The sequence below is a fragment of the Garra rufa genome, chromosome 13, assembly GCF_049309525.1.
Source record: "Garra rufa chromosome 13, GarRuf1.0, whole genome shotgun sequence".
Taxonomy (NCBI): Eukaryota; Metazoa; Chordata; class Actinopteri; order Cypriniformes; family Cyprinidae; genus Garra; species Garra rufa.
Window position 1 is genome coordinate 16,295,410 of NC_133373.1, and position 17,759 is coordinate 16,313,168.

Genomic DNA, 17,759 nt, shown 5'->3' on the forward strand with positions numbered 1-17,759 from the left:
AAGATGTTAGGAACATCTTTTAAAATGCAGCACCAGTTTTACTTTAGTTTCGCCAAAATATCTAGTTATATTTCTATAAAATTGTGCATTATTATAAAAGCCTATTTCCACACGACAGTGTAAGAAGCTTTTAGCATTTTTTAAAAAGTATATTTTTTGTTGCTGACAGTGATGGCTAATACCAAGTTCATACAGAAATGCGAAAATAATATTATAACGGAAAAAAATAAAAATAAAACGCTACAGTAAAAATATATTAAGTACCTTTCGATTTAACCGAACAATACAGTGCATTTAATGTTACAGTTAAAAAAAGTTTAAAAGCCTGACTTAGCTAAAAAAAAAATAAGATAAACATATTTTTACATAGTAAACAATACGTTATAATATTAAAACATAAATTTATTTCACCTGAACATTTACAGTGAAAACATGTAAAATGACGTCCCAAAAGTCTCTCACTTTTTATAGCAGGCTTTTTTATTTATCAGTTTTATTCATTGTAGTTTTTTGTTGACTACTCCGTTATTATGCAATGTTTATTGCATTATTTTCCCACGCGTCATATGTGTTACTCTGATGGGGTTTGTGTAACTCTTTTAATTCAGCATGTGCTCTTAGCTATTGTCAGCAAGTTATATTTTAAGGTGCAAATCAAATTGAACTTGTTTAAGTAGGCTATGTTGGTATATTATTTTAGTATTTGACCTGCAATTTAGGCTATAGTGCGAGCCCTACAGTTCAGTTCCGTAGTGTCTAAATCGTTGTCATTGTATTATCAGTGAATTTCATGCAACAAAAGCTTTCATATTTTTGTCCGAGCGTAAATTTCGTACGATCTTTTTTTTCAACAGTGCAGTGACTGGAGCATTGCTGGTGGGCACGGAGACCCCTCTGTACCCAGACTGCCGCCACTAGTCGCCCCCAGCGCCACACGTCACATCACGTCCGTACTTGAACTTGAATCCCATTCCATTCTTCAGAGGCAACCCCTGCCACACACACAGGCGCCGGGTCCTCCCTGTGAGCAGCGTGAATGCGAGACGTAATTGCTCGGGTCCTGATTGATCTGGAGAGGAGGTGTTGTCTTCAGAGGTTGAGCCATTCTGCGCTCTGATGCCAAGCGCACATGGAGGACAGTGCCAAAGACTTCTCTCACCTGGCGAGCCCGCCGTCCACGGATCTTGGATTTCCATTATAGCAGGACAACAATTGTATTTATGTTTTAGGGATTTTTAAAGAAAGAATACTTACATTTTAAGACAGTGTTTTGGAATCGAGGTTGTCAGTGGTTAAAGAAGCTGCTGCGGGTCGGAGTGATTTTCACGTAGCCTATCGCTATCTCAGGTTAAGTGGCACTAAGTTAGTGCTTCGCGATTGTCGAATAGTATAGTTTAGTCTGTTCACAGAGTACAAGTGTTAGTTTGTGCCGTGATAACGACTAGACTAGCCCGCGATTGAGCACAGTGGAACAGTACCCGGGCTGTGGAGGAAAGTTTGGAGAGCTTCGGGAGCGCGCACATTAGTCCGAGTGTCCGTGAGATGCTGCTGTAAATGCGGGGCGATGTCCCGACGGAAGCAAGGCAACCCACAGCATCTGTCCCTCACACAGAGGGAGAACCTACCGAGTAAGTACAAGACCTTTGTCACCTTTATCACACTGACCGTACATAAACTGACTGGCATAGTCTACTCTCATCAATATTAAGTATAGGAGCAAAGAAAAGTTTTCTTTCTTTCTTTCTTTCTTTCTTTCTTTCTTTCTTTCTTTCTTTCTTTCTTTCTTTCTTTCTTTCTTTCTGATAACTGTAACTAAACGTAGTTTGTGTTTTAATGTAGCAGTGTTACACTTGTGTTAAACATTTAGGATTATCAGCTCGTAAAACAATCATTAAGACTAGCATACAAGTTATGTTTCTGCAAAATGTAGCGTAATTATGTGCACTATGTAACTAAAAAGAACCGGTTAGCTTAATTAGAATAAAAAAATAATAACAGTAGGCCAGTGTAAGTTTACTTATTACATTTAGGCTATATTTATCGATAATGTATAACCAACAATCTAGGCCTGTTAGTTTTATTGTGTGTGTTTGTTTGTTTGTTTGCTTATTTTTTTTAAACCACTGTCCGTTCATTACTATAATAAGGCTTTTCTCATTTACTTTAATAATTGAGTCTCAAAGTGCTAAACATAAAACATTATTCATAGCTTACCGTTTTGAGAGACCCACGCATTCATCTGCTCTGTCCCACTCAACATACACACACTCACCTATTTGCTATTATTGTCACACATATACACACACACAAGCACACATGGCTTATCAAGTTTACTTTATGTAGTTTATTTGCAAGGCTCCAACTTTGATGTATAGTATCTTGTTCATTTACATCTAAAAACAAAGTGCTTATAAGTTTTTAATTTTAATTATTTTATATTTATCATAATCTCTGTTTTACAATGAGAGGGTCCACATGCATGGTGTTCATCGTCCAAAACAACACACTCCTTATGTTTATCTTTAATTTGTTCTTTTATCTAAGATGCTTTACACAATCTTTCTACTAGTAAAACTTTATGTAAAAGCACCAAGTACTCTAAACTCTTAACTCTTATTTAAGTATTTTTTGCCTAGTTTTTTTATTCCCCTAAAAGCTTTTTCTTGCACAATAAAAGAAGCATAAATTAGCTGCAATGTAAACTATTGAGAGTAACATCATACAAAGTGTTTACATAAAAAAAATATAAAGACCTATTTTGTCTAATAGCTCAAAGATGTAATCTTTACACAATGTTCACAAGTGTTTATAACAGTGATTGTAGCCATAAACAATAAAAGATCAGGAAAGTTTGTCCACGATTAATACATTGCATATCAATGATATGTTTTACCCCGTACACCCGTGGTATTTGTGAATTAAACTCCAAAGCTTCTATTTCAAATATTTTTTAATCTATTTATTTTTTTGACAGACATCAAGATGTATTTGTATTTATCACACAATTACTAATAAAAATATGTATCATATTTAAAATTTTACAAATGATTTTATTTTTATAAATGGTCGCCATTTTTTGATCTATCATTACTTTTGATGCTCATTGCGTTGTGCCTTGTTATTCATTTTGGTATTTCTGGTTTCACTGAGAATGTGGGTACAATGCGAAGGCGTGCCTTCCTGAAAAATCTGATTCAGTAGTGAGTAGATGGTCTTTACACGTCAAATTTTGCACTGTTAATGATGCTGATGTTGTCGTTTTACAAAATGTGAAGACAGGAGATGAAGAAAATGTGTTAAAGGAGTGGGTGGGCTTATAGAGAGCCGGTGGCCTTTCAGTTCAAACCACTGCTAGTCTGCCAGTTTATTTCACCTGATGTGGTTTATTTAGCAGATAGTTAGCTGGTTTTATTTATTTATTTTTTTCTCAGAATAATTTTTTTGGTGTTGTGACTAATATAGACTAAAACATCTTGTACATTAGTGCTTGCTTTAATATGTATGTTTGTACAGCAAAACCCATCCAGTGGAAGTGTGTCGAGCAGAATAATTATACTGTGTCTCAAATACGTGTTTAGTTCAAACATAATTAGTCTGCCGGTGTGTGTGTCAGTTGGCAAATGTGCAGTTTACATTGTGCGCTCTATACACTCTTTCGCATGTGTACAGAGTGTAAACCGACACTTTTGAAGTGGACTCCGTTCAGGTTTGCACGCCAACCTCCATTCCAGGCTTCATGGGCTCTTTCTGGGGTGTCTGTCTGTCTGCAGGGGAAAACCAAAGTGCCCTCATTTGGCTATGTCAATGCTTTTGGCACAAAACATGTCAGTTAGCTGGAGGTTGCACAATAGAGAGATTCTGCCCAGAGCGACAAGACCTATAGATCACACTCAAAGAGAAAACCAAGGAACAGGAATATCAACATACTTCACGTCTTGAAATAAACGCGGGGCGCACTCTCCGCCCGCATGTACATGTACAGGTGTGCGCATTAAAGAAGACGTCTCGAGCCACGACCTAAAATGGCAGGGCTCTTGCAGATGCAAATACGGGTTCTTGAGGAAGTCTTAGAGACGAAACCGCTCATATTTAGATTTCCGCAAACCGCCTCAGTGCCAAAGAAACGCATTCGTTTTGGTTTTTCTTCATAAGTAGCATGTAAATTGTGTGAACATGTATGATTCATTACATGAGTAGCTTGTCTCTGGTTCACACAGACTGTTGGACGGCTTGCTTGAAATGTTAAAATGTGGGTGGGGGCCGTCCATTAGGGCCCTTACTGGCTCTTAAAATGTAAAACGATTCTTTAATGGCTGTGAATGTCAGCTCTTTGAATGCTCACATGACGTTTTCCATGATCTTTTAGTGGCCGCTGGTCATCATGCTAATAAAACGCAAGGCATGAACCGCTGGACCACAAAGCCTTTGATTTCTAAGAGTGGAAAGGGTCACATCAGCCTTTTACAAGTGGCCCACTTCTTTAGGAGTGACTTTATGGTGATGTCCACCCTTCTTGTCTGTGTAAGCGCTGCCTTCGAGAGAACGCATTTCACAGACCGTGTGAGCCGAGAGCTGTTTGATGGACGTGTGGTTACCCGCTGATCGGACTCGTCTGACCTGACTTGGCAAATATTATAGGCGAGTCTCTGTTCCACTGCACAATATTTCAGTTTATTTTATGAGTGTCGTGTTTGCTGGTTTGCACAGCTTCAGTGGAGTGCAAATGTGCACTGCTGAAGCTGATAGGGGGTGCTGTAAGTCCTTACGAGAGGGAAAGTGATAGAGAGGGTGTATGTTTGTGTGTGTGTGTTTTCTTTGAGAATCTGATTACTGCCTTCAGGAAACGTGATAACTGTATTTATAATGGTTAATACCCTGAATTGCTATCTCTCCTCCCAAGTGTATCATTCCCACAACAGGCTCAGTATAAATCTCTTATCTTACGCTAAAGGTAATTAATTCAATTTATTGGAGTATAGATTTCACCCTGGGGAGCAGTAATATAGACACTGTGCCCACTGTGCTCATTGCTCCTAAACATTTCATGTCCTTGCCTCCAACCAACTTTTTAAAACAATATTTGTGGTTCTGATTTCGAGCACACGGCTTTATGTGAAATTTTTGAGGTTCGGAAGAGTCGTTAGCGCACACACGTGCATTTCAGATTTGTGCGCATTTGTTTGGCACACCTCCAGAAGCAGTTGACAGTGTATAGGCCTTAAATGAAGATAAGAAACAGACGTTATCAAGCACATGGATTATTTTTTTGAAAATACACCTGGTGAGCTCAGAAATCACATTAGGCTAAATCTTTTAACACATGCTGAAGACGTTAACAGTTCCGCAAATATATATCACTCATAATCTTTGTTCTGAATGCGCTAGGTGTTCTCTGTCGTCCGCTGTGTTTTTTTTTTTTTTTAAATTATGATTACTTTAATTCAGAGCTATAACCACAATGGACTTGACCTCAAATTATTAGTTATTCAAAATAGTCTTTTCAGTAATTAGTAAAATCTGTATTTTCTATGACCACTTATTAAACGTTTATCTTATCACAAATATAAATGCTTACATGCTTTCTTTTATTATTAATTTATTATCAATTACTCTAATTGCTACTGTATTATTAAAAGATTGCACTTAGTTTTTTCAATCTTACTTATTTTTATGTAGGGATTTCCTCTTTACGTAAATCTTTTTCTCTTTTCACATATAGCAAGGATCAAAAAACTACTAATAAAAGTGCATTTTTAAAATATGTTTTTAAAATTGTACATCATATTATCAGAATGACAATTTATTTAAAAGTAAAAAGTTACATTACTGTCAAAAAATCAGTTTGTTTTAATTACAGCACTATTTGAGCTATGAGCTCCACAGTTTGTTAAAAAAAAAAAAACAATCTTTGAAACATTCTCAAATCATGCTGCACAATGTAATCATCAGTTGTTGTTGTTATCTCTTATATTTCAGTGCAAGGCAAATCTGACTTTTGGTCTAAAGTTCACATGATCAATGTCACAAACCAGCTTTTTTGATCAGTGAAATAGGAATAGTGAAGAATCTTGCTTATTATACAGCATAGTTTTTCTTTATTTTAAAATGTTATGTTCATTTCATAGTTTAAATTAGATCACAGATCCAAGATTTTAAATATAGACTTTTTAATTCCACTGTTTGGTGAGCAAATGTCTGTAAATTCACAATGTTATTATTAACAGAAAATTTGAAAACGTTGATGGTGCATGTAATTTAAGATATATTAGCTTTACTGCATCTTTTCACACTTTTTATTTTCTACAAAGATTTAAGTTTCATCTTCTGATTGAAATATCACAGCACATACATCATCTGCTATACACCTGTGGCTCTCTCTCACACACACACACACACACACACACACACACCTTCTTCTATTGTGTCCACTGCTCGTGTCTGGCCCGTTTAGGACGGCGTGGCTGGCTCCCTGCACACCCTCTGTGCACAATTCCGTTGCATTGGGACCATGCCAAGCCCACGATGTTTGTGTTCTCCTTCTTGGCACTACTCCACTGCTCTGGGGGTCTCCTGTCAGCCGGCAAGAGAGAGCTGCAGATAGCCGAGTGTGTGGCAGCGGCCCGGTGCTGCGCTCGCAGGCGTCCTTCAGATCATGCATGTGATGTTCTGTTTAGATATCACACGCTGCTCAAACTGCCTTTGTCAGCTCTGTGATGATGGAGGTTCTAAATTTAATACAGATCAAGAATATTGTTTCAAAATATCATGCTGAGGATACAGGAGTTAAGTTACTGTTGCTCTTCTCCTGGCTCCTGCACTCTTAATAATAAAGGTTCCAGAAGGGTTTTTTGCAGTTATGCCACAGAAGAACCATTTTGGGAACATGTTTTTCTTAGTGTGAAGAGCATTTTAGAAACTAAAGGACTTTTTGTGCATTGAAAAGGTTTCATGGATGTTAAAGATGCCAAAAAAAAAAAAAAAAAAAACAACCAGTGTGTGTTCAAGAGTGTGTTTGTCCCTCAGGCAGAGACTGGAGTTGATTTGCTATCGAATCTCATACTGCTGCTGTTTTTTCCTGTATTTACGCTCTCTGTGAATCTGTTTTGTTTCTCATTGTGGTTTTGTGTTGAGTCAGATACATTTCACAGTAAATAGTGTGCATTGACTGTTTCGTCATTGATAATAATGTGGGAAAACGGCGTTGAGATGCTAAACAGGGAATTTCGCGAGGGTACAAAGTGCTAAAGATGTAACTGATTTTCACATACGAAAGCGTCTGTTTGTGAAGCTCCTTAACCACTGTTCCCAACGTGCACCTGCGATGCACTGACACGCGAGGCGACCCATGCCTGAGAGCGTATTTTGAGGCTGTTTTGCGGCTTTCGTGAGTGCAAGATTGTCTGCTGTGACATACCTGTATGGTGCATGTGCACCTCTCCAACATCCGTCCAGCATGCAGAGAAGTAGACCGGAAACACAGATACCACTGCAAGACTGCGACTGTACTACCTGTCACACAGACAAACACACACACACACACACACACACACACACACACACACACACACACACACACACACACATACATACACACCCTCCACTGATCGTACTGTGCAACTCACAGGTGTTAGTCTATACTGTGTGAACTGTGAATTTTGCTTTATGAGGATAGAATCAGACACGACAGTTCCACAAATGACTGACTGAGACAAATTCGAGTGTGTTTTGCTTGTAACTTGTGCTAATACTAGAGATATTTTATTTTCTTCAACAGATTCTATCCAGGTATTTTTGAACACGCTCAGCTCACAGTGATTTGTGAGAATAGCTACAAATGTGTGGAAAATTTTGGTCCATTAAAAGAACTCCTTTGTCGTAGTACATGCAATACCCCAACAAGCAAGTTAATCATGTCTGGACCAGTTTGATAGCCAGACTGAAAAACAGATTTGCAGCTCACAATAACTGAAGAACAAAAATCACAGACACACCAATAGCAATTTGTCATTTAGAAACTTGACAGGTACTTTAATTAGTTAAACCAACTATTTTAAATTCAAACTAGTCAAGGCAAGGCATATGTATTTATGTCACTGCATATTTTATACAGACCAGAATGTTAATTTAAAGTGCTTTACATAATAAAAGAGCTTTAAAGATTTATAAAAGTTAAGTTTAAAAAACATTTTAAATGGTCATTATGTAGCCACTCTTACTTCATTCCATTTTTTTTCTTATTAAAAAATGAGAATTGTCAAAAATCTTTATACAGTTCTTTCTCATACAGTAACAGTTAAATTTGACAATACCAGTCAAGCTCCATAAATAACAAAAAAGCAGCATAAAAGTAATCAAACTGACTAATCATTCCTATAATAGCTTTATGAGACAGACTACAATTTAAGTCATAATTCACTGAAGTTAATCCTTTTCATTAAATATGATTTGGAAACAGTTGAAGATGAGAAAATGTCAATGCACCTTAAGTAACTTAAATTCCACTTACAAAGGTCTGAAATGATTTCTAAAGACTTGCATCATAGTGCTTGATATGTACATACTCAAAAGCTAATTCAAATATGTATTAAAATTAAGAAAAAGTATTAATAAAACTGATCTAAAATAATTCAGCAAAAGTATTTTATAAAAGCACAGTGGTTCATTTGAGAATGCAAGTAGAAGTTTTCTGTCTGGACTTAAATGTGGTTACCGTTGGGGTAACGTATGACATATTTTGGAAATCAAATAATGTTCACCTGTACTTGCAAATATGAAATGTTGTTCACACTGTTGTAGCTAGCAGCTAATTTTGCAAATCGCACATGACAGACATCGGTGAATAGTCAAATATAGATATATGTGTTTGGTATTAATACTTGACTAAAAACTTAAATCCTTTAAGATTTAGATAAATACAATGGATTAGAAAATGTAACAAGAAATTGACGATGAAAACAATATTCAAATTTATACAAAACTCACTGGCAGGCTTATATCTCAGTTATTTGTACCTATCTGTGGCAGATTGATTTGTTACAACCAAAAATTGATTATTGTAAGCCATTTATTATTATGAACCATAATGTTCTTAAAACAGAGTCAATGCATTAATTGATCATTTTTCCTCTTCTTTCACTCAACTTCAACAGATCATGACGCAGGGGTGGATCAGTGCCCATCAGATGGCTCCATAGCCAGCCCTGTGGGCGGAGCCGGAGAGAGTGACCTGCTGACCTGCGGTCAATGTCAAACCAACTTCCCTCTGGGAGATATTCTAGTGTTTATCGAGCACAAAAGGAGACTGTGCCCTGGACCCAGCGCCTGTTTCGATAAACCAACTGACTGCGGTGGCTCCCCGTCTCCCAGACCCCCACGGGTGGAAGTTTGCCGGAGGTCTGGACCAGTGGAGGTTGGGATCCAGGTCACGCCAAGAGAGGAGGAAGAAAAACGATTGACGCCCGCCAGAGGAATCTGCCCCAAGCAGGAGGGCGTCCCAACAGGTAGGTGTTTTACACTGAGGGCTGGAGGAGGGGAAGCTTTAATAGTCTAAAGCTTGGCAGGAAAGAGAAACCTGTGAAGTGACAAACAGCCACGCACACACACACAAATATTTTTTACTTATATACTTGACATAGGTGCACTCTTAACTATCAAAGTAGTCTTTTCTACTATGATCTATTGAAAGTTTTACAGTACATAGTAACTATAATTTTTTTTTGTTTAGATGGTTACTACATAAGAAAACATTTTAATATATAATACATCATGTTTAATACATTTTAATATACTCAGCTGGTCAAAAAGTCTTTTTCTAATTCTACTGCATTTATTTAATAAAAAATGCAGTAAAATAGTATTACAATTTAAAATAGCGGTTTTCTGCTGAATATATTTTAATATGTGATTTATTCCTGTGTTGGCAAAACTGAATGTTCACCAGTCTATCAGTAGAAATTGGGATTTTCTTTTTAGGCTTTTGTAATGAAAACTTTTGTAACATTATAAATGTCATTACTGTTACTTTTGATAGTATCATGGTTTCCACAAATCAGCATATTATAGTAATTTTTGAAGGATCATGTGACACTGAAGACTGGACACTGCAAAAAAATGATTTTCTTAGATTTTTTGTCTTGTTTCCAGCCAAAATATCTAAAAATTCTTAAATCAAGAAGGGCTTTCTAGACAAGTAAAAATTATTTTCTTGTTTTCAGAAAAGACAAGTCAAAATTAAGTGAGTTAAGCAAAACAATCTTATTTCAAACTGAAAACAAGATAATTTTTCATACCCCATTGGCAGATTATTTTGCTTGTTTCAAGCAAAAACGCACTTAGTTTTGACTTGTTTTTTCTAAAAATAATTTTTATTAATCTAGAAAAACCTTCTTGATTTAAGAATTTTTAGACATTTTTAGACAAAAATCTAATTAAGAAAAGCATTTTTTGCAGTGATGAGTAACGACTAAAAATTTTGCTTCACCATCACGTGAATAAATTATGTTTTAATTGCAATAATATATAACAATATTACTGTTTTACTGCATTTTTTATCAAATAAATGTGGCTTCGGTGAGCATAAGATTTTAAAAGCAACAACAAAGACTATCATTTTCATTAAAGCCAATTCTATTTTTTTTTTTTTTTATATATATCTCTATCAATCTAAGGCCATCATTTCACTGGAATACACTATCCATGAAACGTTAACTAAGGTTAATAGTTGGTCTCAATTGGTGCTGTGCAATGATCTACATAGAAGCTATGTGAACAGGGATTTTGCTTCATAGCTGTTCCTCTATTGTATATTTTATCAAGGCTGGAACACTGACCAATTAGAACACAGGACTAGAGCTGTTTGTTTTATAAAGGTTGTTTAAAACCAATATGATTCTAATTAAGCCTTACTTTTTAAAGGGATATTTTACCCCAATTGAGTATTTTGTCTGCTTTTGTTTACTAATCATGTCAGTTCAGCCCTGTATTAATTTCTTTATTCTGTGAAACAAAAAGAGATCCATTAGGTAGAATGGCTAAGCTTCTGTTTTAAACCGATGGCACGTGACGTCAGTGACATCAAAGCTGATTTGAGGCTTCTAAAGGTGCTACTTTTGAATTGAACACAATTAATCATACAAATGATCTCATTTGCGATTTGTGAGTTCTGAGGGAGATTAATACCTATATATTTTTACCTGTTCGTCACACAAAGTAATTGTACGATGCATTTAGGTATCTTTATCCTGCTGTTTTAGACCTTTTTGGATGTTAGCAAATTAAATCACCATCCACTTTTGTTGTATGAAAAAGAACAGCTCAAAAATTCAGTCTAGCTTTTCCTTTTCGGAAAAAACCCCCCAACAGTAATTATAATAATACAGGACTGGGATGATATGAGGGTGAGTAAATGATGACAAAATGTTCATTTTTGGAGTTTGAGAGTGTAGCTTTAAATGCATAGTTTCTCTTTACTACAACACAAACACACACATATTTCAGCACACACGTACTGTTCACCAGTTCTGACTGGATCGCTTCTCTCAAAAGGTCCTCTTCTTTTGACACGGGCCTTCAAGAGGGATTAACACCCCTTGCATGATTTTATTAGAGCAAGACGCAGCATCTCTCTCTCTTTCTCTCATCTCTAAGTGAAACATAACAGCTCTGAGTGCGCCAGCAGCTGAAACCAATTCTCTAAGAGGAAAAAAAAAACTCCAGAAATCCTCACCCGACGTGTTTGGGGGAAATATCATCGTATTAAGAAAAAAAGGCTAAGAAAGCCCATTAAAATTCAAGTGCTAAGAGACATAGTGTGGGGATTAATGAAGAAGATTCCTCATTCAGAGGGTTAAAGACTCAGTTTAGTGTGCGGGGCCTGGAGGGGCCACATGTTATCTTCCAGCACAGTGCCGCCCACCCTCCTCTCAGCACACACAGAATGGACAAGGAAATGCTTCACTTGCTAGTCAGGATATGACAAATAGAGACAAATCAAACACACGCACACGTTTGCTGCCTTACGCTAGTCAGCAGGACCCAGGCTTCAGCCTCGTCAATATTTTTTAAAATAAATTATAAGGTTATTGGTTTTCTCTATTTGTTTGAATGTGCCTTTTTAAAGCTTTTAATCTTGAGTTTTTTTATCGGAACTTTTTAGTGAACAACTTTGGCTTTAGTTTTGCTTCGTTGACAGAAGTAAAGAAGTCGTCAAGGTTATCCACAGAAATGCAGGGCAGGAAGGTGCTTTAGGCTTAAATTAAATATTTCCAGAGCATGAAAGCTTTGCTCAACACTTTAGATTGCCACTTAACTGTCTTAAGTTTCAGCCAAATTAGATTATATTTAATAGGGCTAATTAAATACAATATGGAACTATGGCTGCCTAGAGGCAAAAGCCATGCATGCTGTGGGCCAAAACGCCAACCCTAATGGGTGTGCGTTAAACCCTTCACATCTCAATGGAAATGTTTTAATCCATGCTAGAATGACTCTTCTGCTCAAAAGTAATTTTATGATAGCATATGTTTATTTAGATTTAGTTGAGGAATAATTGAGACAGAAAAGGCCATTTTGAAAATGTTGTCGTTTACTTTAAACCTGCTTTGCAAATGGTTAGCGGTCACAAATCAAAAATCTCAAATCAAATTTGCATCAGGGAAATTTTTAGGCACTTCTGATATGAGCTCTGATACATTTCAAATTCTAATCCGATTTTCCTCATTATTAATGAATAAGTTTACTGACTTTAAATGTCACATTTTTTCATACATTTTTATTAAATACATAAAAAATCAATAATTACTGGATCAAGAAAGCATTTAGAGATGCAAGTGCAATTCAATTACTTACACAGAGTCACATTTATCAGTAAGTGCGTTCTGTGTATCTAATTTATACTGCATTCCAAACAGCATAAAGCATCATTTGGAATGGAAAACACTGAAATACCAGAATTGTAGAATTGCTCCCACCCATAATTTATATGCATTCAAATATGGTGTGTTAAGACACCACACAACAGATTTGACATCAGTGACACTCTGCATATATTCAAGAACCCTACTTCACTTTCATTTTATGCAAAAGAAACATCTGCTTTTTTGTGGTTGCACTTTAAGGTGACAGTGTACAGTTACAGTGTAATTACACAAATAAATATTGAGTAGCATTGATTCACTACATATACTTACTTCAGGGTCAAGGTTAGGGTTAGGTTTAGGGTTAGTTGCTTGTAATTATGCGGAATTTACTGTTATTACCACAGTAAGTGGTATGTATGTGTAACTACAGTATGACACATTAAAATAAATGCTGTTACTTAATATTCATATATTTATGCCTATGCCAAAAAAATCTGTCTCTGTTCTATCTTTCTCTTATCTTCCTAATATTGAATATTCAGAAATTTTAAATAGATTTAAAATCGACTAGATTTATTTTAGATAATAGTTGATTTAATGCATCTAACACTTCTCTGGAAAAAAAAAACAATAGGGGATTTACACATCTGCTGTTTTGAATAATAAACAGGACAGCAATTTGTACCATATTCAAGGGAAGTGCCCATTACCTGCTGTTTTTGATAGAATATCCCATCAAGTGAATACCAGCTCTTTTCAGATCTTATCCCTCATATGTGAAACTGCCCTTAGTTTCTAATCAATCTCTGAACTATCTAGCTAATCATACTCCATGAACGCGGGAGAAAGTGTACCGCATCATGCGCTTGTCCTTTCCAACGCTCCTCTAATCACCTAGCATGCGCTCATTTAAATATTAGAGTAGGCTTTAATCATGGAAAGTAATCAGTGTCATGAATATTCATACCGTGCCGGTCTAACAGTCTCATTGTCTCACTCCTGTGCCAAATCGTGTCTTCCTGCCTCTCAGCTGTCTGCTCTGATGGCCCCAGTCTGGTGTCAATGGAAAGAAGTTTAAAATAAATACACTATTCATACATGATCCTAAGAGAACAGTGTGTGTGTGTGTGTGTGTGTGTTGTGAGAGAGTTTCTAAAGATGAGGAGACTGATCCCTGTTCCAAGTGATGAATATTTGCACAGCGGCTCAAGAAGACGCCATTTGCATAATGACTTTGTAGTTTTGCATTAATTAAATTTGCATATGAAACTGCGTTAATTACCTCTGATCATCTGTTTTCAACGTTGCAGCATTTGATGTCCAGCCTTCGGGGTTGTGATTAGGGGTTACAGTGGCTGTTTCAGACTGTGTGTGTGTGTGTGTCAGGGACTGAAGCAAAATAGAAAGTGAATTTGATGAGTCAGTTTCACAGTCCCTTTTCCTCTTTTTTTGTGTCCAAACTCTTGCTAATATCCTGGCATATGAAAACAGCTCTTCTGAGTCCTGTAGTTAAAAGAGAAAAAATGTTTTTGAAGTTCAGAGAATATTTTTTTTGTACAATACACAGTGTCTTTAGCAAGTTCAAGGATCAGCCTTTGAATTTTCACGATGGTACTGTCTTAAGTACTTTTTTTTTGTTAATGCACATGTATTTTTTTATGAAAAAAATGATCAGGAGCTCTTTGTCTCGGAACATCTTTATACAAAATCACAGATTCATTATGAATCACAGATTTATTTCACAGCAGTGCAGAGAAACACTGTTTTTACATGTTTACACCATTAAGGAAATTATGGTTATCCTTGACCATAAGATCTTTACAGAAATTTTCTAATTGTTTCAGTAGTAAACGTTACGTTATACATCAGTGGTAATCAAATGTTTATTTTGCTTCAGGACCCTTATAATAGTTTGACACAACTGTTTATTAAACAAATAATTAAAGTAAACAAATTAAAAGTCTTTAAATCAAACATTTAAACACAATATGAGAGACCTCAAGTTGTTAAAATGGCGTGAATAGGAAAACTGACAATTTTATAAATGCATAAGCAAACCACAAAATAATGATTTACAGTCTTTGTAGTTTGGATGTTTGTTTTATAAATGTAAATTGAATTTTGATGGTTTCATGCTCTCTGCAGCCAATAATTCAGTGCTAAAAACACATTGTGGTCACACACCATATTTATCCTCTTTACAAATGAACGGGTGTATTTAATGTCGTCTGTGTCATATTTTCTTTTGCATAGTTTTGTTCATGGTTTTGGAACATGTGTCATAACCTGTTCTTGTGTTTTCGCATATTTGTTTGATTGGATGCACCAATATATAAATAAGATAGGAAAGCATTTTTTGAAATGTCATAAGTATTTGCTTTTTATCATGTGCATTTAGCATACTGCGCAACCTTATCCAAACAGATCTGCGACCCATTTTTGTGTTACCACACACCAGTTGAGAACACTGTTATAGATTAAGATCAACTTATTTTCAATTCAGCAAATTCAACTGCAGTAAATTCTCAACTCAAAACTAAATTAAAACCAGTACATCTTAGTAAGATTATTTTTACAGACAATATTAATTCATTTCAAGGAAAGATCATTTTACAGACAAATGGTGGAAAACATACCATAGTATCATTTGATGTCTTTTGAAATACCATGGAATAGAAATTAGTAATCAGTCAGTACCATGGCTTGTATGAAGTACCGCACTTTCTGTAAATGTTGACTTAAAAATCGCAATTAAAACCACATTGAACTAGATCTCTCTGTAGTGTTTGATGGACAGTCTTCTGTTCCAATTTCAATCTCTCCGACCTCTGACCTCTAGCAGTAAAGCACAAAGCCATGATGCCTGGCACTTCACAGAAACCATACCCATGATCCCTTGCAACACCCAAGCTATGCCAGCATCTCTGGTGCAGGGTGCTTGTGGTTAGAGCCTCTGGGATTTCGGGCCTGCTTATTTTTGGGATCCGTCCAAACGAGACCACCCCATCGCCGTCTGATTGGTGCTGTCTGCCGGCAGGGGTCAACCTGGTCCATGTTGGACGCATTATAGAGCAGGACAGCGCTGCATGTGCGCTCCACGCCGAGCCCTGGTGGAAAGAGTTAAAGTCTCCCACATGAAGGCATCAAACGCTCCACATACCACTTTATTGTAGTCATATGGCAGCAGATTTGATATTTTTCCTTCCACAGCGGGGAATAAAACTCGCCACTAATTTGGACTGTGAGCGTCGCCACTAAATTTCAGCATGTGCTGATGGTGTTGACCAGATGTGTAACGCTTTTTTCCCCTCTTCCTCTCTGTCTCACTATCGCTCTTTTGTCAAATTAGCCATGACTTAATTCAAGTAAAATATTTAAGAAGAAATAGCAAGGATGGTGAGATGACATGACAGTGGTTCATGAACATTGGGTGGAATCTGCACTGCTACCAATGGAACGCTGTAGCTTTAACCCTTCGGGGAAAAAAAAAAACATTTTTAACAAGTCTAAGCTTTTCTTATTTAAACTGGTCCCTAGGCCTCTACGATATATCATGATAAAATCAATATTGCGATATGGCTTAGTGAACTTATTAAATCAGCTCATTGCTGTTCTATAAAGGCAACCCCCCCCCCCAACCACCCACCCAAAAAACAACATCAACAACAACAACAAAACAAAATCTGCTTATTTATGATTACTGAAATAGATTTCAGTTGTTTTTTTTTCTCAAACTGATCAATTCTAAATGAAAAAGAGTCAGAGTAATTATTTAATAATAGGTTATTATAATAAGTTATAATAAAAATCCAGTATGTGCGATCATACTCAAATTTTAAGCATTTTTTAAATGTTTTTTTTTTACAGTATATTAATCGCCACTGATAACATTGTTTATTTAATTTTAGATTAAACGTACTAATGCATTTTAAATCAAGTAATGTTGTAATTTGTAAAACTAACCGTTCATGAAAATTTTAAAAGAAAAAAAGTAAGAGTAATTATTTAATAACAATTAAATAATTATCATCCATTATAATTAAATCAAAATCACCTGATCATTCTAGAATTATTAATTATTTCCAATTTAAAAAAAATATATATGGCAACATTCAGTGCAGAAAAACAAACAAATATAGCACTGTCAGTTTTTTTGTTTTTTTTCCCAATATATATTTCAATATATATTCCTCTAGTGATTTCCAAGCATGGCGCTTATCTGGTTAGCCTGACCAAGTGCCCAAAGCATACTTCCATAGTTCCAAAAACCCTTTAAAATCAGATTGTTTTTCCCAACAGTTTTTTTCAGGTTTTATCAGGTTACTCACAGGATCTCTATTAATTTTTGCAGTCTTGATCAAAAAAGCAAAACAAGTCTTAATGTCTTTTTTTGTTTCTTTTACTTTTTTCCCCACCATACTTATCCTCTTGACATTAGGATGGCTCTACCAGTAATACATTACGATAGTCTTGGCACTGCAGGGTGAGAAAGTGTTTGCGTGGAGAGTTATTTGCCAAACACTGACTATAGTGTCACAATCAGGCAGCCAAGCCACACACATGCTGATGCCCAAAGGAGAAGTCTCTTCTGGCGGCTGTCTCAGGCAGACAGTGAAGGATTTTGGGTTAAGACTCTCTCAAACCTGCAACATGTGCAGTCTATCTGTACTTTAATGTCATCTTCCACGTGGCACATGGTTTACTGACAACAAACGTTTTACGTGTCGAGTTTAGAAAAAGCTCAGGGTCTGTGAACATTTGAAAGGATGTTAATAAAAACAGTGTCATTATCAAAGCGAGATCTCGCAGACTGCATTGAATTATACTGTAGTAAACAGAAGTGTTTTCGACCATTGCTGTGGTTTAGTGTCGGAGTTTGGTGGCAAATTTCTGTCATTGTGT

The 17,759-nt window shown here is 36.2% G+C and overlaps 1 protein-coding gene across 1 annotated transcript in view; it reads left to right on the forward strand.

The window, feature by feature from the left end:
• The first annotated feature begins 1,006 nt into the window (after window positions 1-1,006).
• bcl11bb (BCL11 transcription factor B b) overlaps window positions 1,007-17,759 on the forward strand; it is a 33,245-nt gene continuing 16,492 nt past the window's right edge. Inside the window, exons 1-2 of the mRNA XM_073816564.1 lie at window positions 1,007-1,628; window positions 9,150-9,500. Of these exons, the coding sequence (XP_073672665.1) occupies window positions 1,565-1,628; window positions 9,150-9,500 (415 nt within the window). The 5' untranslated portion in view covers window positions 1,007-1,564. The remainder of the gene's footprint in view (window positions 1,629-9,149; window positions 9,501-17,759) is intronic.